At 38.8% G+C, this 27421-nt stretch overlaps 1 protein-coding gene across 1 annotated transcript in view; it reads left to right on the top strand.

Moving 5' to 3' along the window:
- Positions 1-27421, top strand: part of SLC27A6 (solute carrier family 27 member 6) — a 71414-nt gene that overhangs the window by 12232 nt on the left and 31761 nt on the right. Inside the window, exons 3-4 of the mRNA XM_043465962.1 lie at positions 4826-4984; positions 6292-6416. Of these exons, the coding sequence (XP_043321897.1) occupies positions 4826-4984; positions 6292-6416 (284 nt within the window). The remainder of the gene's footprint in view (positions 1-4825; positions 4985-6291; positions 6417-27421) is intronic.

Here is a 27421-nt window from a genome sequence, read left to right on the forward strand (position 1 = left end):
TGTTGTGTTCGTTTCTGTTAAACAGTGAAGTGAATCAGCTGGATGTATACATATATCCCCTCCTGTTTGGATTTCCTCCCCATTTAGGTCACCATAGAGCATTGAGTAGAGTTCCCTGGGCTATACAGCAGGTTCTCATGAGTTTTCTGCTTCATACATATTAGCGTATATATGTCAGTTCTTGATCACATCTTTCCCAAAGCTTTCCTCCCTATGATTTCAATCTTGACATGTCCTGGGGTTCGTTTCTCACCATCACCCTGAGAATTCCCTTCAGACCTTCTTTCCAATCCCCTGATTCTTAGATTCTAAATTTATTTCCTTTGTTTACTTTTCATTTTATCACTGCACTTTTTTTGGCAGCTGCTTGTTAGTAGGTAAGTTGAAGTTCTCACATACCTGAATGTCTTTTTGTTTCTACCCTTACCCTTGTATAGAATTCTAGGTAAGAAATGATACTGGTGCAGGGGTTTGAAGGCATTGCTTTTTTACCTTCTATCTTCCAGTATATGTATTGAGAAGCCTTTTTTTTTCTGCTTTCATGTCCTTTACGTCAACCTGGTGGTGTTTTTCTTTCTTTTGGTGGGGGAAGGTGGGGGCAAGGGGGAGGAACTTTTAGAATTTCATGAGCCTTCAGTAGTCTATGATTTCAGGATTATTTGTACTGGGACTAGTCTTACTTATCCATTTTGCTGATAAATCTGTCAGCCTTTTAAATCTAGAAACTCATGTCTTGCAAGTCTAGGTACTTGAAATTTTTTTTAAAGATGTCTGCATATTCTCTTTATTTCTATTTTTTTCTGACCATTCTCTCCTTCTATTATTTTGTTTGTTTGTTCATTCTTTTATCTTTGGGTCTCTAACATTTTAAAGCTTGGCCTCCTTGAACTGTTATTAATTTTCTAATCTTTTCTATCCTATTTTCCTTCTCTTACCTTTTGGTTTACTTTTTGAGAGATTTATATTTTCACCCTATGTTCTCTGAATATTTCTCATTTTGTAGCATGTTATTTTTGTATTATTGATACTTCATTGTCTCATACCTCTCGGAATATTAATATTGTTAAAAAAATTTCTCCTCTCTACCTTGTCTCTATTTTCTCTAATGCCCTTTTACCTTTTATTTTACAGTAGCCTCTGTTCTTTACTCTAGAGGATTTCCTCAAATATCTGTTGACCTTTGGCTGCTCATGTTTAAAGTGTAGCTACCAAAACAAACAAAATCCTAACTAAAAGCTCTGTGTGACCGAGCAGGATTGTGAGCTGGTTAGTTTCAGTGTCCAGGACATTTTGTTGGCAGATTCATGACTACCAGTTTTACTTGTAGGTGCTTCAGATTCCTCAGACCAGAATCTTAAAGGGAAAACTAGTAACCTGCAAAGAGGGAGCTGGAGGAGGATGCCTACTTTCTCTTATTCCCACAATATGTTCAGTCTCTCTTCTTCCTGGTGTTTCCAGAGGCTCATCTTTTTCCAGAGAATACATATCAGATCTTTACCATTGTGGGGGAAGCATCTGGTGCTGTAATTTCATTTTATTTTTTACATTTTAAAATGTCAAAAGCATTTATTGGCATTCTTTCAAATTTGGATTGTGGATGATACTATACAAATATCATCTCTCTTTAGCTTAAAGTTCTAAGCAACTTGAGGTCTTATAGAGAGCAAAGCAACATACAGAATTGGGCATACAGTAGATGTCATGCTTTATAAATACAAAACTGTCAGAAAATGTAGCAAAATCACATTTCCTACAGACTAGGGTCCTTGGACTCTTTAATCAATAGAAAATGGAAAGGGATCAGACGAGGAATTCGAGCAAAGCTTGACTGGGACTCATGCCACAGCACAGAGAAGTGAAAACAAGTGACAAGCGCTCCTGCTGGCTCCCTGACTAGGGAGGGCAGGCTGGTTCCTAAAATGGGGTGAGGGTAGGGGTGGATTGGTGGGTGGGGCTGGAGGGGTGGCTTAAGTGGTCTGCCCACCCTCTTGGAGGTGCTGTTTACAGGTGTCATGTACAGTAACCTCCTTTTGCTCCTGGCACCTCAGAAATGGCAGTTGATTTGTGCCCCTTTTGAATGTTTTTCATAATTGCCTCAACTGTACATGCATGCAGTTACATTTAGTCCCTTGTAGATTCTTCTATTCTGTCACTTGAGGTGCAGGCGGCCCACGTAAAGGGTCACAGGCCCCAGATCCCAGCCTGTCTCACACTGAACCTCATTAAAGATTGAATTGATGTTTTTTATTAAAAGCATCTCTCTCTCTCTCTCTCTAAGCTGATGTTTTGCAGCTAGAAACCCAGAGCTGGATTAAGTGATAGTAGTTGTAATGATCATGAGAATTTATATTAGTGTTGCCTATTAGCATAAAAATCAAACAGATTTTCTCAAACAAAAAATCTTATAATGTTGATAATGAAGTAAGTGTTATACAAGTTAGGGAGTGATGTAAAGAAGTGAGACTTAGAAAAGTTAAAAATGATGGGAGCAGAGTCCGCTCACAGGCCCTTTCAAGCAGGTTGTATGGGAGCCCTTTGGATGACATCAAACCTTTCCTAATCATTTTACTAATGTGAAGCTCACCAAAATATATCCATCAACCTAGGGACAAACTTAGAATGTCTCTGAGTAAGGAAAGGACTGAGGTCAATTTTTATACCATTCATGTGTCTTTGACCTGGGAGATTCTGTGAGATCTTGATGAACAAGAGAGGCTTCCCTTATTTATGACAGGTGGAATTGCTTCTTAAACAGAACTCTCATTTAGCTCCCTCTTTATAGTTCCATATTGATACTCCACTCTGGGAGGTACCTAGTCTCCAAGTTTCTGAGCCTTGCTGGGATTTTGTGGGAGCAAATCAACTTTCTCCAAGGCTGTGTCAGTTGTCCACCTGCCTTTCTAAAGTCTTGTTGTGGTCACCTCCAATTCCATTCTTTTTGGCCTTGAGGGTCTATGTATGTATTCAGTCTGCCCGTATCCACTTCTGAGGTGGCTCGTTGAGTTTAGCTAGGTGCCACAAGATATCCAGGAAAGGCTTTTTAACCCTGGAAACAGCAGCCTTGTGGTCAGTCACTCTTGCAAGCAGTGGAAGGAGAAAAAAATGGAACTGCCTTCCAGGCTGCACTGGGACCGGTTGCAATCACCGTTAAGTTTATTTCCTTTTGTCTTGCCTGCTTAATATTAGGGATTCTTTCCCTTTTCCAAAATTATCCCCAAATTCCCGAGATTTTTTCCATCCCTACCCATAAATTGGTTTTCTCTTAATAGCATCTCTTCTTCCTTCTTCCTGCTAATCTCCAATTCACTGGACAGAACCTCACTCCCACCTTTATGCCTGGACCTCATCACAGTGGTCTCTCTACATCTGTGGATGTGTGGAGAGTTTTAATGCCAGGGATCCACAGAAGGTTAGAAAAGCAGAGGATTTCAGAGACCACCTAAGGTAGCATTTTCCCAAGCTTGTGCCACCTATATCCCTTCATGTCTACAAAGAAAAAAAATTAAACTTGAAGAGGTGCTTTATGACCACAGGACTTTGAGAAACACCACTGAAAAAAACAGTAACATTTTTGTACAGTTGGGCCCCTCAGAGGCTTTAGTAAGGTAATGAACCAACTCTTCCAAGAGAGACTCTAAGTTGTAGTTTTAACAAGCTTATTTATTCTGTTGGTTCATCTTTCTTTCTTTAAAACTTTTTTTTTTCTTTCTTCAAAACTTTAAGTTGCATGAACCTTTGATCACTTTCATTGTTGGATAAGCTCCTATCTGTTGTCTCCTTTATCAAAAAGTCTGAGTACCTTAAATAATTTATAATAACTTTTATAACAAGTTAATGAGATCATTATTCACTTAAAACTAACCAAATCAGGAACCAAAACATGAGTAATTTGTTTGTCACTAAAGTGCTTTATCGGAGTGACAGAAGCACACAGGTGAAAAATAACTAGATAAAGCATCCTTCATTTTTTGACACACCTCCAACTGAAAAATTATTTTTAAAGCTGGGTTGCCATGAGATCAGGAACAATATGGAAAGTAGGGAATATGATAACTGAAGAACAGCAGGTAGGAACTTTGCAGAGGCAGAAAATGCATAAATATTTGATTCTCCAGATGAAGATGAGAAAAGCAATTACAGTATCAAGAATCAAGGATGCTAGTCTCACTGAAAATCTTTATAATGGCTTGACAAGAAATTTTGGAGGGATTCTCTATCCATGTGGAGGACAATAAACTCTTTCAGGTTGTGAGATGCCTAGCTATCAGAAAGAGCCACAGAAATTTCTTTTGAGAAAACTTAAATGAATTTTAGTTAGGACTGTAGGCAAGACCATGCCAATTTTGTGTATAAGATCAAGTCTCTTCCAGTTGATGAAACTGAAGCCCAAAGCCTATCAGAAAATGTTGAAGGAGGTGCAGCAACTATGCAGACACGAAGCTCACTCTGGAAGAGTGTCTGGAAGTCACTGTAGACTGGGGTTTGCAGTCACATGTGCTGCTCTCACTAAAAATCCCATGACAGCTTTAGTTTTATTCAGTAAATAGGTCGAACCAGAGAAAAAACTGTGTATTGGGGGCATTTTTATAGCAAATATGGCTCTTTGAAGCTTCCTAGATTTCAAACTCTTATATAATTTTATAGTTTTAATCCTCTGGGTAGATCCAAGATTCTAGAGATTAATTTAAGTCACAGCCGGCATTTGCATGGCCCTTTTTACCAAGCATATAGACTATTTTGATGTATTTTTGCCTCAGTTGCTGTTGTAGTTGATACCAACAGAGTATCTTTTCTGTTACATTTTTTTTTCTTCCTTTTATTCCAGGTCTACCAAAAGCAGCTGTGATTTGTCATCTGATGGCTACAAAGTATTCTTCTGGATTATGGGCTTTTGGTTGTACTTCTGATGACATCATTTATATAACTCTTCCTCTGTATCATAGTGCAGCATCTCTTCTGGGAATTGGTGGATGTATTGAATTAGGTATGCTTTTATTGTCTGAATAAGTTTTCACAATGTCTAATAATTAGAACTTGTCTTCATTAAAGTTTGAAATGCTATTTGTAGAATTCAGAGTAATTGTGTGCATGTTATACAATTATAAAATGTTTACTAAAAGGACACAGCTTCATCACCCACTTCAGTGTATGCCTGAAGTGGAAGGAGCAGTGCCCTGGGAATTTGGCCTTGTGGTTGGAACTGGCTATTGACAGGACTTCCTTCTCCATGTGATCACTCACTGTTTAGTGGCCAAGCCCTGCCTCCTTAAGTGGAGGAAGGAGCTTTCCCAATCAGAAGCCTAGTATCTCTTAATCTCTTAAGTCTTAGTTTTGGAAGTCACATGGATCATTTTATCTGCATTTTGCTGGTCAAAACAAGTCACAAGCCAGCTCAGAATCAAGATTTGACGAGTGGGGAAATAGACCCAACTTCTTGAAAGACAGGGTGTCAAATCCACATTGTAAAGGTAAGTGTAGAGGAGGAGTTATTGAGGCTATCTTTGCAAACATTGTACTCCAGATACCCAAGAAGTCATTTGGTGGAACTGACAACTCAGTAGATTCCATTGATAATCATGTTGAGATTATGTGTCTGTTACTAGCTCACTCAGAAATAATATTTAGAGATCACTTACCATGATTTATATGTATATATATATCTAAAATACTATAAAGTAATGTTATAGAATGGTATGTTTAGAATGTGACAAATGTCTACAGTAAATAAAGATGAAGGTCGAGACATTAGCATTTTCCTTGGAACATATTCCTATGACTTAAAATTGTTATTAAAATTAGGTTGTTAAAATTAGGTTCTGCAGTCATCAATGAACCTTTTTGTTGGTGCTTTCTTACAAATTCTGCCTTGCTAACTCAACCTCAAAATATATTGAGGCTGCTTTAAAATTTTTTAAAATAAATATTATGTATGTATTCAAGGTCAAAAGTAAGTGAATATTCTTGGTCTCTGTGAAGAAGGATGACCTTTATCTATATTCATTCTCTACTACTTATAACTGTCCTATTTATTTTGAGTGCTTCTTTCATCCCATGTATTATAAGAAGCGTACCTACAGTCAAAATATAGAATTACAGCATGAATATTTTTAAAAGACTTTTTTGACTGTAAGATTAATGTTTTCAAATGAGCTTGATATAAATGGCCACTGATAGATTATAAAAGCCTTGAAAGTGAGCAAAACTCTTCTGGACAGAGCAATATCATTTGTGTTTTATGTTAATTCTGCCCTTGAATTTTTTCCCTTGTGCCTTTTTATGCTTTCCTCATAGGTGCCACTTGTGTGTTAAGGAAGAAATTCTCAGCAAGCCAGTTTTGGAATGACTGCCGGAAGTATAATGTGACTGTGTTCCAGTACATTGGAGAACTTTGTCGCTACCTTTGCAAACAACCTAAGGTAAGAGTAATCTTTGCTGGAGAGAAAAAGTAATTTCAGAAAGAAAATGTATTGAGAGATAATAATTTTTGTTTGCTTATACTCCATTTTTTTCCAGAACATAGTTTAACTGACTTACAAGGATATATGCAAAACCCCAAAATAAAATAAATATGAAACAATCAAAGAAAATAAAAGAAGAGCTATTTACGAATGTACTGTGCTTTTTATTGAGGCAAGGGAAGAGAGACTCGCAATTCGGTCCACTTCATGCTTATACTGATTAAAATTTCCGTAAACAACAAAAAAAAATTTCTGTAAACATAGCATGCATCTGATTATGAAATAATTTCTGTTTACAGAGAGCAGTTATTCCAAGGGTTGAATTAGATCATCTTTTAAAATGTTGGTCTTTTAGAAAAACACAAAAACTAATGACACTGATTATACTTGTTTTTTTATTTTTTTTTTCTTTTGAACAAGTGATTACATTAGAATATTTCTTTGGTTTTGCTGTAAACTTAAAAAGAAGTGTTGCTTTGCACTTTGCACTTATCTTCCCACTAAGGTGGTCATTTTCATGACCTTTTGATAAATCACCCCTTCTGAAAGCAGACAGGTAGGGACAGTTGCATAAGCCTGAAGGCTGTCTTTATGTTAGTTGGTTTGCTTTTTTGCCCTCAGGAGTTATCGTCCTTTTCCTGGTCTCGTTTGTGTTTCAAGATGCTTATTTTACAACTATCTGATGATCTAAACATACTTGAGGCTACAAAGAAGGGACTGTCTGTAATCAAATCTACACCAGCCCCCTGAAGGGTGCTGATAGAGGATGCCTCCCTATGCAAGGTGGAGCAACAGAGCCTGCCTGATGACCTGCCCTTGACCTTTGAGAGAAACACATTTTCTAAGACATCTCTCACTCGTTACCTTTCCCCAGCTTCACCCTGGCTTAAGGCTTGGATGGTAGACTGGAATGCCTTCTCTGGCAGCTAAAATATGGACATGTAATCCTTCCTTACCCACAGCACAGCTGAGGCTAGACTGGAGGCATTTAAATAAGACCGTATTAAAGATACAGAATTACACAGGAGAGATAATACAGAGAAGAATCTAGAACTGGAGAATCTTGTTTACAAAATGCTTGTCAATTTAAGCTTGGAGTTTACCATCGTGAGACCTCCCATCTGACTCCTGACTTGCCTCCTTGTAGGAGAGGCCATCCTACCCTTTTGTTTGGTCAAGAGTGCTTCAAATCCCTAGGGATTCCCCACATTCATAGCTTAGACAAGGAGTCTCATAAACATGTTTCAGCTTTTTGACTTTTATTCTTCTCTAGGAGAGTTTGCCAAAATCAGAATTGTGGTCTTACCTGAAGATTCCCAGTAGAATAATTTTAGTGCTACAGACTGATTTATTTCTTCTTGCAGATTTTATTGTATTTTTTGATGATGTGATAACTGAACTATTTGAGGAATTAATGCCATCCAGTAAAATGAAAGGCTTTTTCAGTGCAGGGCATCATAAGCACTACCTAACAAACTTCTTCATAGCCTTTCTAGACCTTGGCCCAAGCCTTTCCCATTTCCTCTCATCCTTTATTAGCAACATGAACTTTTGCAAGATCATTTGCTCTGTAAGTCTTTATTAAATGGTTGGATACGTTCATCAGTTTTTTTCTATAAGTTTTGCCATCTTAAATGATGCTATATTTAGTATCTTCATGGAATATAGTCAATGTAGGGCCTCAGAAGTGAAGGTAGTCAAAGAGCATGGACATTTTGGTTATTTTTATGGCATGTTTCCAGATTGCTGTTCAGAGTGGTAGATGTGATTTAGAATCTCATTGACAATTTGGAGTATGCCCACTGCACAGTCTCTTATTGATACTGAGTGGTATTAAAAATAATGGTCTTCCAGTGTCCTTCACGGAAAACTAGATGCTAGTTGTCTTTGTCATGTTGTTGTTAGTAACGCTTACATTTTATTTACGTGGATAGCGCTTAAAATACGTTATGCTTTGTAAGTTTCTTCAAAAGTCCCTGTAGGATAGAGAACAGGGAGAAAAGACCAGTCTCCCTAGCTCACTCTTTCAGATATCATGGCTGAAACCCAACTTGCTTGGACTTCGTAGTAATATTGTTTGAACAAAGAATGTTGTTTCTTTAAAAAAAAATGAGGAAAAGAGTTCTAATTTTATTTCTACTTTTATAAACTAGAAGCTAACATATTTTTAATTTCTTTGTTAAGATTACTGGCAAGATGGGGTAGTTTTTTTTAACTGTATTTCCCTTTTAAAATACCTCTTTTACTTATTTATCTCTTTGGCACATGTTTTATCTTATTCACTTGAGCTCCCGTTTCATACAATAAAGGAATTAACAGTTTGTTGTATTTGCTATAAGCCTTTTTTCAAGGTATTTTCCTTTGATGTTTTTAAGTGAGGTGAAATATTCTTTTCTCTTCCCTAAACTTGTACTGCACTGATTTGGGGAAAATACTGTAGCTGCAGAAAATTTGAGAGAACTGAATTGAAAGCAGAACTCCTGTTTGCTTTTAGTTAATTAAGTATTTTAATTCTTTAGTTCTTAATTCTTTAATTCTTTAGTTCTTTGAGGAAAGACTCGTGTTTGTGAAATAATCTCTAAGCACTTACCTAAAGACAAGTTGATGAGGAGAGAGGGAAATAAACATATTTGCCGAAAGGAAAATAGAATGATCTTTTTTTGAACAGAGATACATTGTATTACCTAATCTTCTTTGTTGATTTCTCACAGAAAGAGTATAAACAGTTCTTGGCATTAAAGATTGGGAACAGAAGAAAGTCATTTTGTTATGACATCTTATCCCTTCAAGGGGATCTTGTTCTCTGGCTGTCCAATGTTCATTCCTTTCAATGAACTTCCCCTGAAAGGAAGTGGCAGTGAGTGTGTGCAGCCAGCGTAGCAGTGGGTTCAAGTAGGGCCATAGAGTTAGTAAGTGGCACAGTCCACACACCCTCAGAGAAAGTAAATTGCATGTCTCCTGAGACGTGGTTTTAAGCCCCACAGATATTTAATAGGCATATTTAAAAGAAAGCAAAGCCACGTATTCTCTATATCTAGAGTTGTTGTCAATCGCAGGGTAAGTAATATATTCTGGACATTTACCTGAAGGCAGAAGCCACAGTCTGAGTTGAGTGTTTGTATGTGGTTGTATAGAAACCTCCTAGAGTTGGCTATCCCTAGCTGGAAGCGCTTATCCACCCCCTGACTCAAACCCATCATTTTTATTTTTGAAAACTTCAGTTACAAAATTTCCTTTGGCATAAACATTTGGATGTGCCTCAGACTGCTGGCAGCAGCACTGTCCTTAAAGAAAATCTAAAAAAATAGCTGAGGTACTCGCTCCTCTTGGTCATGGAGTGTTAGGGGAATTATCCTCTTCCTCTGAGACTAGAAAAGCAGCTCTTTCCCCATCTTCCAATCTTACATATGTTCTACATTACTGAAGGCCATCATACATTTTATCATTAGATCTAGCTCTATATTTGCTTAATATTAGGGCTTCTCAGGTGGCACAGTATAAAGAATCTGCCTGCCAATACAAGAGACACCAGAGACACTCAGGTTCAGTCCCTGGGTCAGGAAGATCCCTTGGAGGAGGAAATGGCAACCCACTCCAGTATTACAAAAGTGATCACAGATAATGATTAATATTATGAAGAAACGAAACCTTTTGAGGTGATGGAGACCAATGAGTGGTAGGAGTGAGGCATTGCTGATTAGATTGAGCACTCAGGGAAGGCTTCACTGACATGGTAACCTGTGAGCTGAGGAATCATCATGATGGTGTGGGTGGGATACCACCATGGCAAAGCTAGGGGACTGTAGTCATGATGGAATAAACTGAAAACAACACAGCCCACAGAGGACACACTACTGAGTGTTTAATGGGATGGAAACTGTGGCTGGGCCATCCATGGACCAGATCTTATGAGGCTCAGTAGACCCTGGAGGTCAAATTTGGATTTTGTACCCTTCAGAGTATTTGCAAAAAGATGGTAAACTGGAAAATATACCAATTCAGGAATCCATTTTGAAGGAAAGATAACAAGATAATAAGATTCCTCTTAGTTCAGGAATAGGGAGTGAAGAGTAAAGAAATGGATAGAATCAAGGAAGAATCTGTCCCAGGATTGCAGTTCAAACTAGGCAAATTGTGAACTATTTGTTGAGATAAGGAAAACTGAGATTCGAGAAGTGAAAATTAAATGTCTTTTGGACACGTTAAGTTTGGCATGTTAGACATCCAGTTTAAGTAGTAAAATAGGCAATTGAATTCAGGAGTCTGGAGCCCAAAATGTACAGGGAATGGGGCCTAATTAACAAAGCCCTATGTTATGATCATATGTAAGATGCCTCTTTTTCAAGTTAACATTATAGTTTATCATTTACAGTATATAGTTTGTCTATTGCTCTCAATGTGAAACACCTACATTTTGACATTCTCAAAGCATAGCTTATATTCTTTAGTATATGTACATTTGTATATATGTTTTCTATTAATTATGTCCTGTTTCCTTTATATTATTTTTTTTTAATTTAAGAAATTTATTGGGAACTAGGAAATATACTATGATTCTGAATATTATAGTGAATATTAATGTCAAATATTAAACTTGACAATATTAGAACTTTGACAAAATAGTTTATGCTCAACTGTCATCATGAAGAGAGACATTTTTAAACACCTGAATATTTGATAAATATTTATTGACTTTTTCATTAAATATTAAATAGTCTTCATTCAATTCCATATGGATTATACTAAACTTTCATTAGTAATGTTTAGACAGTCCTACAGTGGACCCTTAGGTGTTTGCTGTGTTTTTTTGAAGGTAACAAAATGAAAATTTTGACATTGATGATGTGAGATTTTTTAAGACTTCGTTATGAAAGGGAACCTGCTTTACTTTCTCCAAAGAGAATCCATCATTTCTTTCAAGATTTTTGAGGTTTCCTTCCATGGACAGAGAAGCCTGGATGCTACAGTTCATAGTGTCACAAAGAGTAGAACACTTTGACTTTGTCATATTTAGATAAGATGTAAGGATAAAGACAATTCAATAGTACTAGAGAATAAAATTCCAATTCTTGTTGTTTAGTCCCTAAGTCCTTTCCAACTCTTTTGCCACGCTATGGACTGTAGCACATCAGGCTTCTCTGCCCAAAGTGTTCTCCAGGCAAGAATATATAGGTGGGTTGTCATTTTCTTCTCCACGGGATCTTCCCAACCCAGGGTTCGAACCCCCCTCTCAGGCATAGTGGGTAGATTCTTTATCACTCAGTAACTAAATGATGCTGACTTAACCTAAATCTCTTCAACTTGTATGTTTGTTTTACCAGTTATGTTTTTAATCAGTCTGAAGACAGTTACAGGCTTTCATTGGCATTACCTTGTCCCTGATTCAGGGCATTACCATTTATTCTTTTCTAATTGAAAAATGAATATTTTAAAAGCATTTGTTCTTTTATCATGTTTTCATTTTCTTAGTCTCTGTATAACTTCAAGTGTTTTACCATTAGGTTTTCCCCATTTCACCTCTTGTGAAAGATATAGTTTCTCAAAGCATTAAGCTTTGGAAACTTTTATTATCACATGTAGTAACTTTAGTTGTTTTAGTTGTTATCAAGATGTTCTGATTTAGTTTCATTGCCATTGTCTTCTTGACAGCACTCAGAATAATTGATTTTATCTCCAAGACCTAGTTGTTTAAAAATATTTAGGACTTTTTAAATTTTTTCTTTTCCTCAGATATTTGAAGCATATTTTTACATGGTTGAGAAAATCAGCTCTCTTTTAAAACCCAGTTTTTCTTTAATAAATTAGAGATGTGTTTACTATTCTCATAATAAATATGAAAGCTTTAGAAAAGTTTGCAAGGAACCAGAACTTTCTTTTCTGCTGAGAAACTACAAGTATAGAAATACAAGGGACTAATATCTTAAAAATAGCTATTAGCAACCTAAATGTTGGTAGAATTAAAAGGGAATTAATGTTTTGGAAAGTTTTAGAACTGTGTATATATTAAAGGCTTTTTATAAATGCATTTTTAATACTTAGTGATTCATAGTTCATGGGTAGTGGTACATGTAAAGCATGCATATCTTTTTCTATCTGCTTATACCTCCTGCTGTCATTTCCACTAGAATACATATATCCTTTTTTACTAGATTTCCCCACAAATTTGCTTTATATGGAAAGCCATCAGGTAGTGTGTTAGCTGTGGAATCAAAAGACACAGGCTCAGTTCAAGCTCTTATTGTATGACTCTCTACTGCTCTCTTCTCTTGGAGCCACAGGGCCTGTCTTTATATTTATTGTTGTTGTTCAGTTTCTCAGTAATGTCTGACTCTTTGCAACCTCATGGACTACAGCACACCAGGCTTCCCTGTCCTTCACAATCTCCCTGAGTTTTCTCAGACTCATGTCCATTGAGTCAGTGATGCCATCCAACCATCTTGTCCTCTTTCGTCCCCTTCTCTTCCTGCCTTCAACCTTTCCCAGCATCAGGGTTTTTTCCAATGAGTCAGCTCTTCGCACCAGGTGGCCAAAGTATTGGAGCTTCAGCTTCAGCATCAGTCCTTCCAATGAATATTCAGGGTTGATATCCTTTGGGACTGACTGTTTTGATCTCCTTGCTGTCCAAGGGACTCCTAAGCGACTTCTTCAGCAGCACAGTTCAAGGCATCAATTTTTCAGTGCTCAGCCTTCCTTATGGTCCACATCCATACACGACTACTTGGAAAAACCACAGCTTTGACTTTTGCCAACAGACCTTTGTTGGCAAAGTAATATCTCTGCATTTTAATATGCTGTCTAGGTTTGTCACAGCTTTTTTTCCAAGGAGCAAGTGTCTTTTAATTTTATGGCTTCAGTCACCATCTGCAGTGATTTTGGAACCCAAGGAAGTAAAGTCTGTCACTCTTTCCATTGTTTCCCCACCTATTTGCCATGAAGTGATAGGACCAGATGCCATGATTTTTGTTTTTTGAATGTTGAGTTTTAAGCCAGTTTTTTCACTCTCCTCTTTCACCTTCATCAAGGATTTCTTTAATTCCTCTTTGCTTTCTGCCATAAGGGTGGTTATCATCTACATATCTGAGGTTATTGATATTTCTCCCAGCAATCTTGATTCCAGCTTGTGCTTCATCCAACCCACCATTACATGATGTACTTTGCATATAAGTTAAATGAGGGGGAAGGCAATATACAGCCTTGACTTACTCCTTTCCCAATTTGCGATTAGTCTGTTATTCCATGTCCAGTTTCTAACTGTTGCCTCTTGATCTGCATACAGGTTTTGCAGGAGGCAAGTAGGTTGCCTGGTATCCCCATCTCTTTAAGACTTTCCCACAGTTTGTTGTGATCCACACAGTCAAAGGCTTTAGTGTAGTCAAAAGTTAATTCATGTTTTTCTGTAACATCTTATGGAAAAACCTGAATGAACTTTATGGCTAACCCAATAAAAAATAGATAACAGTACCTACCTCTCCTAATTTGGCCATTGATTCTAATCATCCAGTTATGAGATATATGTGAAAAAACGTGAAGTGATAAGCCAAACACAAATGGAAGGATATTATTTTTAAGCAGAATGTGGTAATGTTTTCCATGAATGTCATTATAAGATTGATGTTTTAGTGTTAAAAAACATTTGGCCTCCTCTTTGATTTCTTTCATCAGTGTTTTATAGTTTTCTATGTATAGGTCCTTTGTTTCTTTAGGTAGATATACTCCTAAGTATTTTATTCTTTTTGTTGCAATGGTGAATGGTATTGTTTCCTTAATTTCTCTTTCTGTTTTTTCATTGTTAGTATATAGGAATGCAAGGGATTTCTGTGTGTTAATTTTATATCCTGAAACTTTACTATATTCATTGATTAGCTCTAGTAATTTTCTGGTAGAGTCTTTAGGGTTTTCTATGTAGAGGATCATGTCATCTGCAAACAGTGAGAGTTTTACTTCTTCTTTTCCTATCTGGATTCCTTTTACTTCTTTTTCTGCTCTGATTGCTGTGGCCAGAACTTCCAACACTATGTTGAATAGTAGTGGTGAGAGGGGGCACCCTTGTCTTGTTCCTGATTTCAGGGGAAATGCCTTCAATTTTTCACCATTGAGGGTGATGCTTGCTGTGGGTTTGTCATATATAGCTTTTATTATGTTGAGGTATGTTCCTTCTATTCCTGCTTTTTGAAGAGTTTTAATCATAAATGAGTGTTGAATTTTGTCAAAGGCTTTCTCTGCATCTATTGAGATAATCATATGTTTTTATCTTTCAATTTGTTAATGTGGTGTATTACATTGATTGATTTGCGGATATTAAAGAATCCTTGCATTCCTGGGATAAAGCCCACTTGGTCATGGTGTATGATTTTTTTAATATGTTGTTGGATTCTGTTTGCTAGAATTTTGTTAAGGATTTTTGCATCTATGTTCATCAGTGATATTGGCCTGTAGTTTTCTTTTTTTGTGGCATCTTTGTCTGGTTTTTGGAATTAGGGTGATGTGGCCCTCACATGAAAAGATGCTCAACATCACTCATTATCAGAGAAATGCAAATCAAAACCACAATGAGGTACCATTACACGCCAGTCAGGATGGCTGCTATCCAAAAGTCTACAAGCAATAAATGCTGGAGAGGGTGTGGAGAAAAGGGAACCCTCTTACACTGTTGGTGGGAATGCAAACTAGTACAGCCGCTATGGAAAACAGTGTGGAGATTTCTTAAAAAACTGGAAATAGAACTGCCATATGACCCAGCAATCCCACTTCTGGGTATACACACTGAGGAAACCAGATCTGAAAGAGACACGTGCACCCCAATGTTCATCGCAGCACTGTTTATAATAGCCAGGACATGGAAGCAACCTAGATGCCCATCAGCAGATGAATGGATAAAGGAAGCTGTGGTACATATACACCATGGAATATTACTCAGCCGTTAAAAAGAATTCATTTGAACCAGTCCTAATGAGATGGATGAAACTGGAGCCCATTATACAGAGTGAAGTAAGCCAGAAAGATAAAGAACATTACAGCATACTAACACATATATATGGAATTTAGAAAGATGGTAACGATAACCCTATATGCAAAACAGAAAAAGAGACACAGAAATACAGAACAGACTTTTGAACTCTGTGGGAGAATGTGAGGGTGGGATATTTCAAAAGAACAGCATGTATACTATCTATGGTGAAACAGATCACCAGCCCAGGTGGGATGCATGAGACAAGTGCTCCGGCCTGGTGCACTGGGAAGACCCAGAGGAATCGGGTGGAGAGGGAGGTGGGAGGGGGGATCGGGATTCGGAATACATGTAAATCCATGGCTGATTCATATCAATGTATGACAAAACCCACTGGAAAAAAAAAAAAAAAACATTTGGCCTTTAACTAATAAAAACCATGCAACATTGATTGTAAAAATCAATTTAGATCATGATTATTTTAAAATAAAGCTTTACTAATGTTAAAATGTTAACAGGTTTATATTGCACTTGTCACACAAAAACATTAGATATAAAAATACAAAATCAGAAACCCTGAAAATATTATACCTGTTTATACTCTATATGTACTATATATACCTATATATACTCCTGCTATTACTGTAAACATGGTGTATTAGTCAGGTTTTCCTACCTTCCATATTGATTTAACATTTTAAAATTTATATTCAAGATTATTTATTTTACTATTTATTTGCTATTTTCCACATTGCCTCTTCCTTTAATAGTCTGTTTCTAATGTCCATGCTATGGACATATGAAGTCAAGGTCAGAAATGGTGGATCTCTGCCTTTCCAGTAAGGCTTACCAAAAATTACAAGATTCTTTAGCAAAGTATTAGCAGCTTGAATTTTCTAGCAGATGATTTTATTCCCAATGAAAGAAAGACAATGAATTTAAATAAAAAAGAGAGTTCTAAGTCCGTCTTTTCCATTAATTCATCATGTGGCATCAGGCAAATCATTTAATTTCTTTGCACCTCAGAGTTGGGGAGCTTCACATTAAAGCCTGTCTTCCCTGTCTTATAAGCTCTGTGATCATGGACGAATTGTTCAGCTTCTCTGAGCAGCCCCCACACCAGTTTTTTCATCTATAGGATGAATATAATAGCAATTACATCCAAAGCTGACATAAGTATTAATGAGACAGATATTGAAATACAAATGGAGACAGATGGGCCGTAATGATGGGGTCTCCTGGAAGAGAAGACAGCCTTCTCCCAAGAGGCCTCACGAGATGTATTTGTTATTGTAACAAATGTGCCAAAGTTGTTCTAGTCTCCAGCCTGACAGGTTCGCAATGGCATCTATCAGCCCCTGATAGATATAAACAGGCATGCCAGTTTATAGCTTTAAATTGGCTCTACTGCTGGGGTCTTCCTCAGTCTTCCTGACCTCTAAATGTTAGCATGTCCAGAACGCTCAGTCACGCCTTCCCCTTCTCTCTCTCTGGACGTGTTCCCAGCTGCAAATACCATCTACAACTTAACTCTCAAGCGTGTCTTTGCAGCCCTGTCATTAATCTTCCTTGCAGCTTCCCTTTTTCTCACACCTCCATGGGCACCTCCTGCAGTTTCAACGTTTAAATAGATCCAGACTCAAACCTCGTCTTACTGCCCTGCTGCTCTCATCTGCATTGGCACAACTTCTGCCCCCAAATCCCAGAAAGGGCGTCTTCTGAACTCCACTTTGCCCTTCTGACTTTGATTCTTACGGAGCAGTTGGAATGATTCTGTCAAAGTGTAAATCAGATTATGTTACTTCACTACTCAAATCCCTCTGATAGTTTACCTGGAGGAAAATCCAGATCCCCTTAGCATGGGGCCATAGAGCTCTGTGGGACCTGCTTGCCCTGCTAGGATCCCCCCACCCCCACCCCGATACACACCGTTTCATCCACCCCAGCCTCAGTGGCCTCCTAGGTTTTTCTTCAATGCACCAGAACTCTCAGTTCCCCCCCTTGAATGCTCCCCCAGATATTTGCATGTCTCACTGCCTGGCTATTCAGATCCCCTCCTCCTCCTCCTCAGAGAGGGCTTCTCTGGCCACAACCCAGATTTGTGTCCGGTACAGTCGCCTTCCCAGCTCACGGGGACCCCACACCCAAAATCGGGTTCTAGTGTTGAGACAGATGATGTCACACGTGCACTAAGAGAATGTGAATGGATTTATTACTCACGTAATGAGACTTTCTGGGGAGAGGAGGACAGGGGCCCAAGCAGGTCAAAAACTGGCCTGAGATAGCAGAGGAAAGAGACCAGTTCAGCTTTTATTGTGCTAAGAGGCTGGGACTAGGGTGAGGGACCTTGTGCACGTAGGGTTGCTCATGTGCTTTGAACTTCCTGTTGCTGCCAAGGGAAGGAGCCCTGGCCATTCTCAATAGTTTGCCCAGATATAGGGCAGAAGAGGAAAGGGGATGGGAGTGGTTTGAAAGCTCTCCACAGTCAAACATAAAGAATGGAGTCAGGCTCTTCACTACAGTCTCCTAGTTCTCTTTCACTGCCTTATTTTCTTCATAAAACTTATCACCTCATTATGTATTTCATAGATAATTTTTATTTGTTGTCAGTTAATCTCCCCACCCTATTATATAAGTTCCAGGAAACCAGGAGGTTTATCATTTTTATCTGTAGTTATATCCTCAGTACTCAAAATGGTGCCTGACATCGTAGCACTCAATAAAAATTTGTTGTATTATTTTTAAAAATAAAGTAACAAATATGAGAAGACCAGTTGCTGGGACACACAAGTGTTCATGATTGGCACAGTCTTTGCCTCGCCCAGACCTGAAAGGGAAGCTCATTGCAATGAGAAAGTCAGAATTCCTGGGGAGGACAGAGTCCAGGGAGAGTTAAGAAAGATCAAAGTTGGCATTCTTGCCTAAAGGGCCTGAGGCCATTGCTGCACTCAGCACTCAGCAGAAATTATCCTGCATTTTTCAGAACATTCATTAGTGACTTATGGTAGTTGTGGCTCAGGTGAACTTTTTCTGGGTCTCCAGGGAATATAATCCTCCCTTTTAGGTGAGTGAACTCAGTCATTTGGGTTAGAGGTGAGTCTTGTCAACTCCTGGAGCTGGTCTTTCTCTACAAGGCCACTTTGCAGCACCGCTGGTCTGAGGCATTGCTTTCCTCCCATTTTCAGTTCTCCCAGTGCTGCCAGGATAGAGAACACCTGTGCAGAGTAGTCTACAAATGGTAATCTTGATTATTTATTATTTTCTAGAAAATAAGTGGAAATAAGCCCACTAGGTGTCATGGTATGATTGGAAGGACTGATGCTAAAACTGAAGTTCCCTTGATGCAAAGAGCTGATTTATTGGAAAAAACTCTGATGCTGGGAAAGATCAAGGGCAGGAGGAGAAGGGGGTGACAGAGGATGAGATAGTTGGATGGCATTACCGGCTCAATGGACATGAGTTTAAGCAAACTCTGGGAGATAGTGAAGGACAGGGAAGCCTGGCATGCTGCAGTCCATGGAGTTGCAAACAGTAGGACTTAGGGACCAAACAACAATATGTTACAGCTTTTTGTGGCAACACTTGCAGTCACAGAGGTCTTTTCTTACTGTTATTTATGACTTAGATTGGTTTGTTGAACTGATGACTGTCATCTCTGATATCATGGCTTGCCCATACCCAGACCTTTCCAAGGCAGCTTGACCATGACTTTTAGGGGCAGCTGAGCCTATGCTGTCTCATGGGACTCCTAAGCAATAGGGGACTCCTCTTTTAATTCCTCTTAGGTCCATTTTTGAAAAGTCCCCTGGCCTCTCCCCTGCACCATTCCTTTCCTGCTTCAGTATAAAATCTGCTCTTTTGTGCCTGTTTTCTTGTCAACAGGATTCTTTCATACCCAGTTTGAACTTAAGTTTCTTTGTCCCTGTTCTATGACACCCACTGGGCTTGCTGTCTGTATTTTTCCAGTGTGTAGTAGTAGAGTGTCCATGAAAGAAGCAAACTGTTGGAATGTTATAGTCATTCTTCTCGGTACAGGGCTGTGTGGGCGTGATACTTGTATATGTGTGATTACAGTGGGTTTCAGAGAAAAGAGGTCTTCTGTTAAATAGAATAAAGATGGAAGAATCGTAATCCCTAACACATGTCGTTGTATGTTTTTGATGATCATTTACGAATTACACCATACTTTCGTTTTGTGCCTTAAGTCACTGCTTATCCAGGGCTAAAAGGCAGAAAAGATTTGCCCCTTTGTTTTCACTGTGAGTTGTTGGTTTTTTTTTTTTTTTTTTTGCCTCTCCATCTATCAACAGTCTTTGTTTCCTGAGAAATCAGGGTTGATACACAAAATTACCTATATTAAAACAGAACCTCCAGAGTTTCACTTTTCACAGGTATATAAAGAGGCTATTCAGCCTGGCTGTGTTGTAGATTCACTGAACAGGATTAAGCACATGGTCTGGAAGGAGGAGGCTTTGTTTCTAAGAGGTATTGTTAGAGACCTGCATATTTCAGCACAGGCAAAAATCTGTGACTGGGTAGGAGGTAACTGCAGTTCAGCCACTCCCTCAAATACAGAAGCTCAACAGACACTTCTGGAAAACAGCTCCCAGAGGATATTTTGAAGAAACAAGAGCCTTGGTGCAAATTACTGTGACTCCTCCACTGCTATGGGCACATCGTTGTGATGCGTGCTACTGAAAGCCAGAGGGAAACCATCTGCTGGAAACTGTGACCCTGGAATGTCGGCATGGAACGCTCTGACCCATTGAGCAAGCTCTCTCTTAAATTTCAAATGGGATAGAATGTGTCTGTTCTGTGTACAACGAAGTGGTTTACTCTGTGTGTGCACCAGTGTGTAAACACTTGAGGCCTTACTGCTAAATTAGAGTTTTCTTTTTTCATTACTACTAAATAGTGTTCAGGTCAGTTCAGTTCAGTCGCTCAGTCGTGTCGGACTCTTTGCGACCCCATGAATCGCAGCACGCCAGGCCTCCCTGTCCATCACCAACTCCTGGAGTTCACCCAAACCCATGTCCATTGAGTCGGTGATGCCATCCAGTCATCTCATCCTCTGTTGTCCCCTTCTCCTCCTGCCCCCAATCCCTCCCAGCATCAGGGTCTTTTCCAATGAGTAAACTCTTTGCATGAGGTGGCCAAAGTACTGGAGTTTCAGCTTCAGCATCAGTCCTTCCAATGAACAACCAGGACTGATCTCCTTTAGGATGGACTGGTTGGATCTCCTTGCAGTCCAAGGGACTCTCAAGAATCTTCTCCAACACCATAGTTCAAAAGCATCAATTCTTCGGTGCTCAGCTTTCTTCACAGTCCAACTCTCACATCCATGCATGACCACTGGAAAAACCATAGCCTTGACCAGATGGACCTTTGTTGGCAAAGTAAGGTCTCTGCTTTTTAATGTGCTGTCTAGGTTGGTCATAACTTTCCTTCCAAGGAGTAAGCGTCTTTTAATTTCATGGCTGCAGTCACCATCTGCAGTGATTTTGGAGCCCCCCAAAATAAAGTCTGACACTGTTTCCACTGTCTGCCCATCTATTTCCCATGAGGTGATGGGACCATATGCCATGATCTTAGTTTTCTGAATGTTGAGCTTTAAGCCAACTTTTTCACTCTCATCTTTCACTTTCATCAAGAGGCTTTTTAGTTCCTCTTCACTTTCTGCCATAAGGGTGGTGTCATCTGCATATCCAAGGTTATTGGTATTTCTCCTGACAATCTTGATACCAGCTTGTGCTTCATCCAGCCCAGCGTTTCTCATGATGTACCCTGCATATAAGTTAAATAAGCAGGGTGACAATAAGCCTTAAATAAGCCTAGATGGACTCCTTTTCCTATTTGGAACCAGTCTGTTGTTCCATGTCCAGTTCTAACTGTTGCTTCTTGACCTGCATACAGGTTTCTCAAGAGGCAGGTCAGGTGGTCTGGTATTCCCATCTCTTTCAGAATTTCCCACAGTTTATTGTGATCCACACAGTCAAAGGCTTTGGCGTACTTAATAAAGCTGAAATAGATGTTTTTCTGGAACTCTGTTGCTTTCTCGATGATCCAGCGGATATTGGCAATTTGATCTCTGGTTCCTCTGCCTTTTCTAAAACCAGCTTGAACATCTGGAAGTTCACGGTTCACGTATTGCTGAAGCCTTTCTTGGAGAATTTTGGGCATTACTTTGCTAGAGTGGGAGATGAGTGCAATTGTGCAGTAGTTTGAGCATTCTTTGGCATTGCCTTTCTTATGGATTGGAATGAAAACTGACCCTTTCCAGTCTTGTGGCCACTGCTGAGTTTTCCAAATTTGCTGGCATATTGAGTGCAGCACTTTCACAGCATCATCTTTCAGGATTTGAAATAGCTTAACTGGAATTCCATCACATCCACTAGCTTTGTTCATAGTGATGCTTTCTAAGACCCACTTGACTTCACATTCCAGGATGTCTGGCTCTAGGTGAGTGATCACACCGTTGTGATTATCTGGGTCATGAAGATCTTTTTTGTACAGTTTTTCTGTGTATTTATATTACTAAATAGTTTTGTGTGTTTATTTATTTTTGGCTGTGCTTGGTCTTTGTTGAGGCGAGGGCTATTCTCTAGTTGTGGAGAGCGGGGCCTAGTCTTTAATTGTGGTAAGAGAGCTTCTCACTGCAGTGGCTTCTCTTGCTGCGGACCACAGGCTGCTGCAGGCTTCAGCAGTTTGGGCTCCCAGGCCCTAGAGCACAGTCTCAATAGTGGTGGCACATGGGCATAGTTTCTCCACGGCATGTGGGATCTTCCAGATCAGGGATCAAACTTGTGTCTCCTGCATTGGCAGGCAGATTCTTTACCACTAAGCCACCAGGGAAGCCCAGACGCCCAGGTTTCAACTGTTTTCTATTACTAAAATCATGTGGAAAGGCTTGGGAAAATAGAGCAGGAGCTGTTGAGGGGTTTTGAGCTGGTTTTCTCCCTGCTCCCCTTCTTTCTTTCCTTCTGTCCATTCCTCCTTCCTTCCTTCCCTTTCTGCCCACAGAGCACATAGGCTTTGATGAGTTCACATTCTATCTCTGTTTATTTGATGTTTGACTTTGGACCTGAACTTCATTCTCCCAATGTGCAAAATGGGGATAATGCTTATTTCATAGAGTTGTCATGGTGATTAAAATGAGATAATATAATAACCTGGTCACGGGGTACAGACACACTCCCTTGCTTCTTCTGACATGACTGCAGGCTTGTCTTTTGTTCCTGTCCCACACCGTCCAGATTTCTGCTATGCTCTCTTTCTTGGACTCTCTCTGTCTTGGTTTCTGATCGTAAGTCTCTTTATTTGAATGTGTCTTGTTCTGTGTGCCTCCACACTGATGCCTCTGTGTGCAGCTGTGCGTCTCTGTGTACGTGCTTTTCTCTGTCTTCCAGGATATCTGTGTCTCATTTATATCTTTTTTTTTTTTTTTGGCTTTGTATGTGTGTGCATGTGTGTGTGTGAGAGAGAAAACATCCCTCTGTGCACATGCGTCTCTGTCACTACCTCTCACTCTGTTTGTGTTGTGGATCTCTGTGCTGTGTGAGTGTGTCTCACTTTATATCCCTGCACGCGCGCGTGTGTGTGTGTGTGTGTGTCTTCAACTCTCTGAGTGTCTCTGCGTTTCTCTCACATGCAGATGAGTCTCTTTCTGCCTCTGCATATGTCACCGTGTCTATGTTTCTGTATTGCTCTATTTCCCTCTGTTTCTTTTTTTTTTTTAATTCTCTCTCTCTCTCTCTAACTTTTACTCTCTGCCTTTCCTCTTTCCATCTGTCTCTTGGTCTCTGCCACTCTGTGTCTTTCTTTTGTGTATGTGCCTATGTAGGTGCTATATGTTCATTTGTTCTTTTAATTGTGCTTATATTTGTTCATGTATGCTCAATTTGTGCTTACTGAATAAATTGTTCAATTTGTGCTTATACATTGTTCATTTAATTGTACTTATATATGAGCATGCTGTCCTCATCCTGTTCCCAACACAGCCTAGATATCCAATGACATTTAGGTAGTAACCTCATAACTCAGGAAGAAGTGAAAGGAATTGGAATTTTTCCTAAAAGAAGTCTTTAAGAGACTTTCAGACAGAGAGGAACTTCTTTAAATTATAGATGGGCACTAGGAAGATTGAGACTTCCCAGGTGACGCTAGTGGTAAAGAACCTGCCTGCCAATGCAGGAGATGTAAAGGGCAAGGGTTCAATCCCTGGGTCAGGAAGATCCCTTGGAGGAGGGCATGGCAGCCCATTCCTGGATTCTTGCCTGGAGAATCCCATGGACAGAGGAGCCTGGTGGGCTATAGTCATGGGGTTGCAACAAAGAGTCAAGACACAACTGAAGCGACTTGGCACGCATGCATTACAAAGATTTGGTTGCATTTTAGATGATTTACCACTGATTTCACAAATCACCTTCAAAAAGGACACACAAGAAATTAGGTGTAATTCACAACCTCAGACCCTGCTCTCAATTTCCATATCAGTTCAGTTCAGTCACTCAGTTGTGTCCGACTCTTTGCGACCCTATAGACTGCAGCACACCAGGCTTCCCTATCCACCACCAACTCCCAGAGCTTGCTCAAACTCATGTCCATCGAGTTGGTGATGCCATCCAACCATCTTATCCTCTGTCATCCCCTTCTCCTCCTGCCTTCAACCTTTCCCAGCATCAGGGTCTTTTCCAATAAGTCAGTTCTTAGCATCAGGTGGCCAAAGTATTGGAGCTTAAGCTTCAGCATCAGTCCTTCCAATGAATATTCACGGCTGATTTCCTTTAGGATTGACTGATTTGATCTCCTTACAGTCCAAGGGACTCTCAAGAGTCTCAATTTTCATATATGCCAGAGTATGCTTGAAGTCTCCCTTTACCAATCTTGATAATTTTTTCTTCCACACATTTGTCTTTTTGCTGACCCTCCTTTATCATTTCTCTGACCATATAGTGGGTTCCTCCTCTTAGCATCTTTTATCTGGACCTCAGCTGCTATCTGCTGCAAAACTCTCAGGCCATCATGCCAGTGGTGACAGCTTACTGTTGTTATTACCTCAGGCTCTGCTTGATACCTTCCCTTGGTTTCTAGTCATCTTGCAGGGTCACCAAGAGAGCTTCCCAACATCACTAGGTGGGTAGGATTTTTTTTAAGGCTCATCTGAACAACCTTTTGCCCACCAACCAATGTGCTTGTATACATAAGAAACTCTTCACCTGCTTTACAATAAAACCAACTCCCCTTTATTTCCGATAAGATAAAGCCCTTCTTTTAGGAAGAAAACACAAAATGAATCTGGATGGAAAAACTTAATGAACTAATTTGTAGCACCAGTGTGTTGTCCAGTTTACCAGGTGGTGTTTGCTATGTGTTAATATTAAATTGTTGGTTTTCTCACTTTGTGTATAATTTAGGGCAGAGGTCAATAAGCTTTTTCCATAAAGCACTGGATTAGTAATTATTTTAGGATTTGTGGATTATGCTGTCTGGCACAACTACTTAGTTCTGCATCTGTATAGCAAAAGCAGAGTAGACAATTCAAATAAATGGGTATGATTCTGTCCTAATAAAACTTTATTGACTAAAAGAGGAAGTAGGCTGGAATTAGCCCCAGGTAACACTTGATAACATCTTGATGGCATTTATGATAACATCTCCCTGGGTATTATATATCTTTCAAATAAAGTTTCCACTCCTGTGTAAACTAGTCTTTTAAAAGCTTTTGTTTCTCTTCTCCCCTCACCTCTCCATATAGGTGTATATATGTGATTTTGTGTGAGTGTATGTCAAATATAATTATATAGTTTGGTCTTGCTCCAGAGCTTCATATATTTTTATATCATTATTATAAATAAGAGAATCATATTATTTTCATTTGTATATTTCCATGCTCATGATTTTCATCAGATAAACAAAAATCTGAATGTCATCGAAACTTTAGATTATATCTCAATAAACTGTAAAATAACTGTAATTTATATACCTTATATTAATTATGTCATTTGTATTTTACTCTTAGGCGTATATGCATACCAACAACAGAAGAAATATTCATTCTCTTTTTTCCCACAACACTAAATAATGAATCTGTTGACCTTTCTTCATACCCCTCAAAGCATGATCTTCTGGATTTTCTTTTAAAGGAAAGAAAAATAGAATAAATATTTAAACACTTTAAATAAATACATATCTGAAGAGTTAAATACATGAATTTAATATTTCTAGACAAAAGTCTTATCCTAGTTTTGGTGATTTTATTTTCTATATCATTGAATGACTCTGAATGAATATTCTTATTTATTAATAGTAAGCTTATATAGCTATAGACCACACAGGTTAAAATCTATGTAATTGGGTTTGCAAACAACCTTCTTACTGGTTTTCCAGAGTGTGCCTGTTCATTTTATAATTGATGATACTTGCTAAAACTCGTCTCTTACCTGAAAAGCATCCAGGAGTCATGCCGTACGAAAGATCGTTCTCTGTTAAAGCAGAATAAATCCTAAGATTTGCAGGACTACTATTTTATATATGAAGATGGCAGTGAAAAATCCTTGAGCTGGTTCCATGCCAGGTGGGCAGTATTGGACATGCCCACGGTTGGAGGAACCGGGACAGAATTGCTCCTCGTTGTATTTAGTGGTAGAGAAGGATCCTCTGTCTTGGAAGAAGCTACTGTGATTGAGTGACGATTTTGTTTGTTTATTCATTTTGTTTTGTTTCTCTATCAGTGGAATATTTACCGTAAGAGTTTAAAGGCCTAAGGAAATCAGCAAGTCAGATTCTGATGTATCCATAGCCCTTGGCTCTTATTTTATATTTTTAATTTGATTTTTATTTTATTAAACTAGTACTTTTACAATTTTTTTTTAAAAAATCAGATAGTACTCTCAAGAGAAAATGGTACCCAATGCTGTCAATACTTGATCTCTAGAGGTAAATATATTTAATTATTTTAAGATAATTTGGTTATTATTTACTTCCATATTTCTTTTTTTTTTTTTAATAATTTTATTTCTTTATTTATTTTTGGCTGTTCTGGGTCTCCATCGCTGCACAGGCTTTTCTCTAGCTGTGGCAAGCAGGGGATGCTGTCTAGTTGTGGTAGATGGGCTTCTCATCTCAGCGGCTTCTCTTGCGGAACATGGGCTCTCAGGCACCTGGGGTTCAGTAGTTGCAGCACGTGGGCTCAGTAGTTGTGACTCCCAGGCCCTAGAGCACAGGCTCAATAACCGTGGCCCAGGGGCTCAGCTGCCCTGCGGCACGTGGGATCCTCCTGAATCAGGGATCTAGCCCAGGTTCCCTGCATTGGCAGGAGGATTCTTTACCACTGAGCCACCAGGGAAGCCCCTACTTCTGTATTTCTTAATAAAACATTTATGTTACTATTTCTTGATTTTTCAGTTTTAGCTATCATCTTCTGCCCTTCCTACTCACATAGTCACTCACGCACACATATGTTTCTTCTCCCTCTGTGGCACCAATCTAATTATATTAATGTTTTAAAATATTTTGTTTTAAATATGTTTTAAAATATGTTGATGATTAGTTGTTTTCATTTTAGAAAGTCATATATAGTTTATTCATAGCTAACACACAATGTAATTAAAATATAATAATAATTTTATGCTTTTTATTCCTGATACTAATTGACTTCTAAAGTTTTGTTTTCTAAATGCCTGTTACTAATTCATCTCAAAACTTTCCATTATAGCTGAAATTTCTGAACATGATTTAATAACATTTCAAGTATTTTTAATCAATTTTATTCATTTTCTTCTTGAATATATTCCCCTAGATATCATCAAAAATCAGTCATTGTCCTACCAGATGTAAATAATATTCTGCTTTCTGCCTCTGCAGATCAGTTTGGCTCTGAGATCTCACCCCTTAATATTCAGGCTTGCATTGAATCTACTGTTTTCAATAGATTCCTACACCTGAAATGGTATCTGGTTGGGCTTCTCCAGAGAGTAAGTCTCAAGTATTTGACCAATGTGCAGAGGGCAGACTCCCA

The sequence above is a fragment of the Cervus canadensis genome, chromosome 4 (genome assembly GCF_019320065.1).
Source record: "Cervus canadensis isolate Bull #8, Minnesota chromosome 4, ASM1932006v1, whole genome shotgun sequence".
Lineage (NCBI taxonomy): Eukaryota > Metazoa > Chordata > Mammalia > Artiodactyla > Cervidae > Cervus > Cervus canadensis.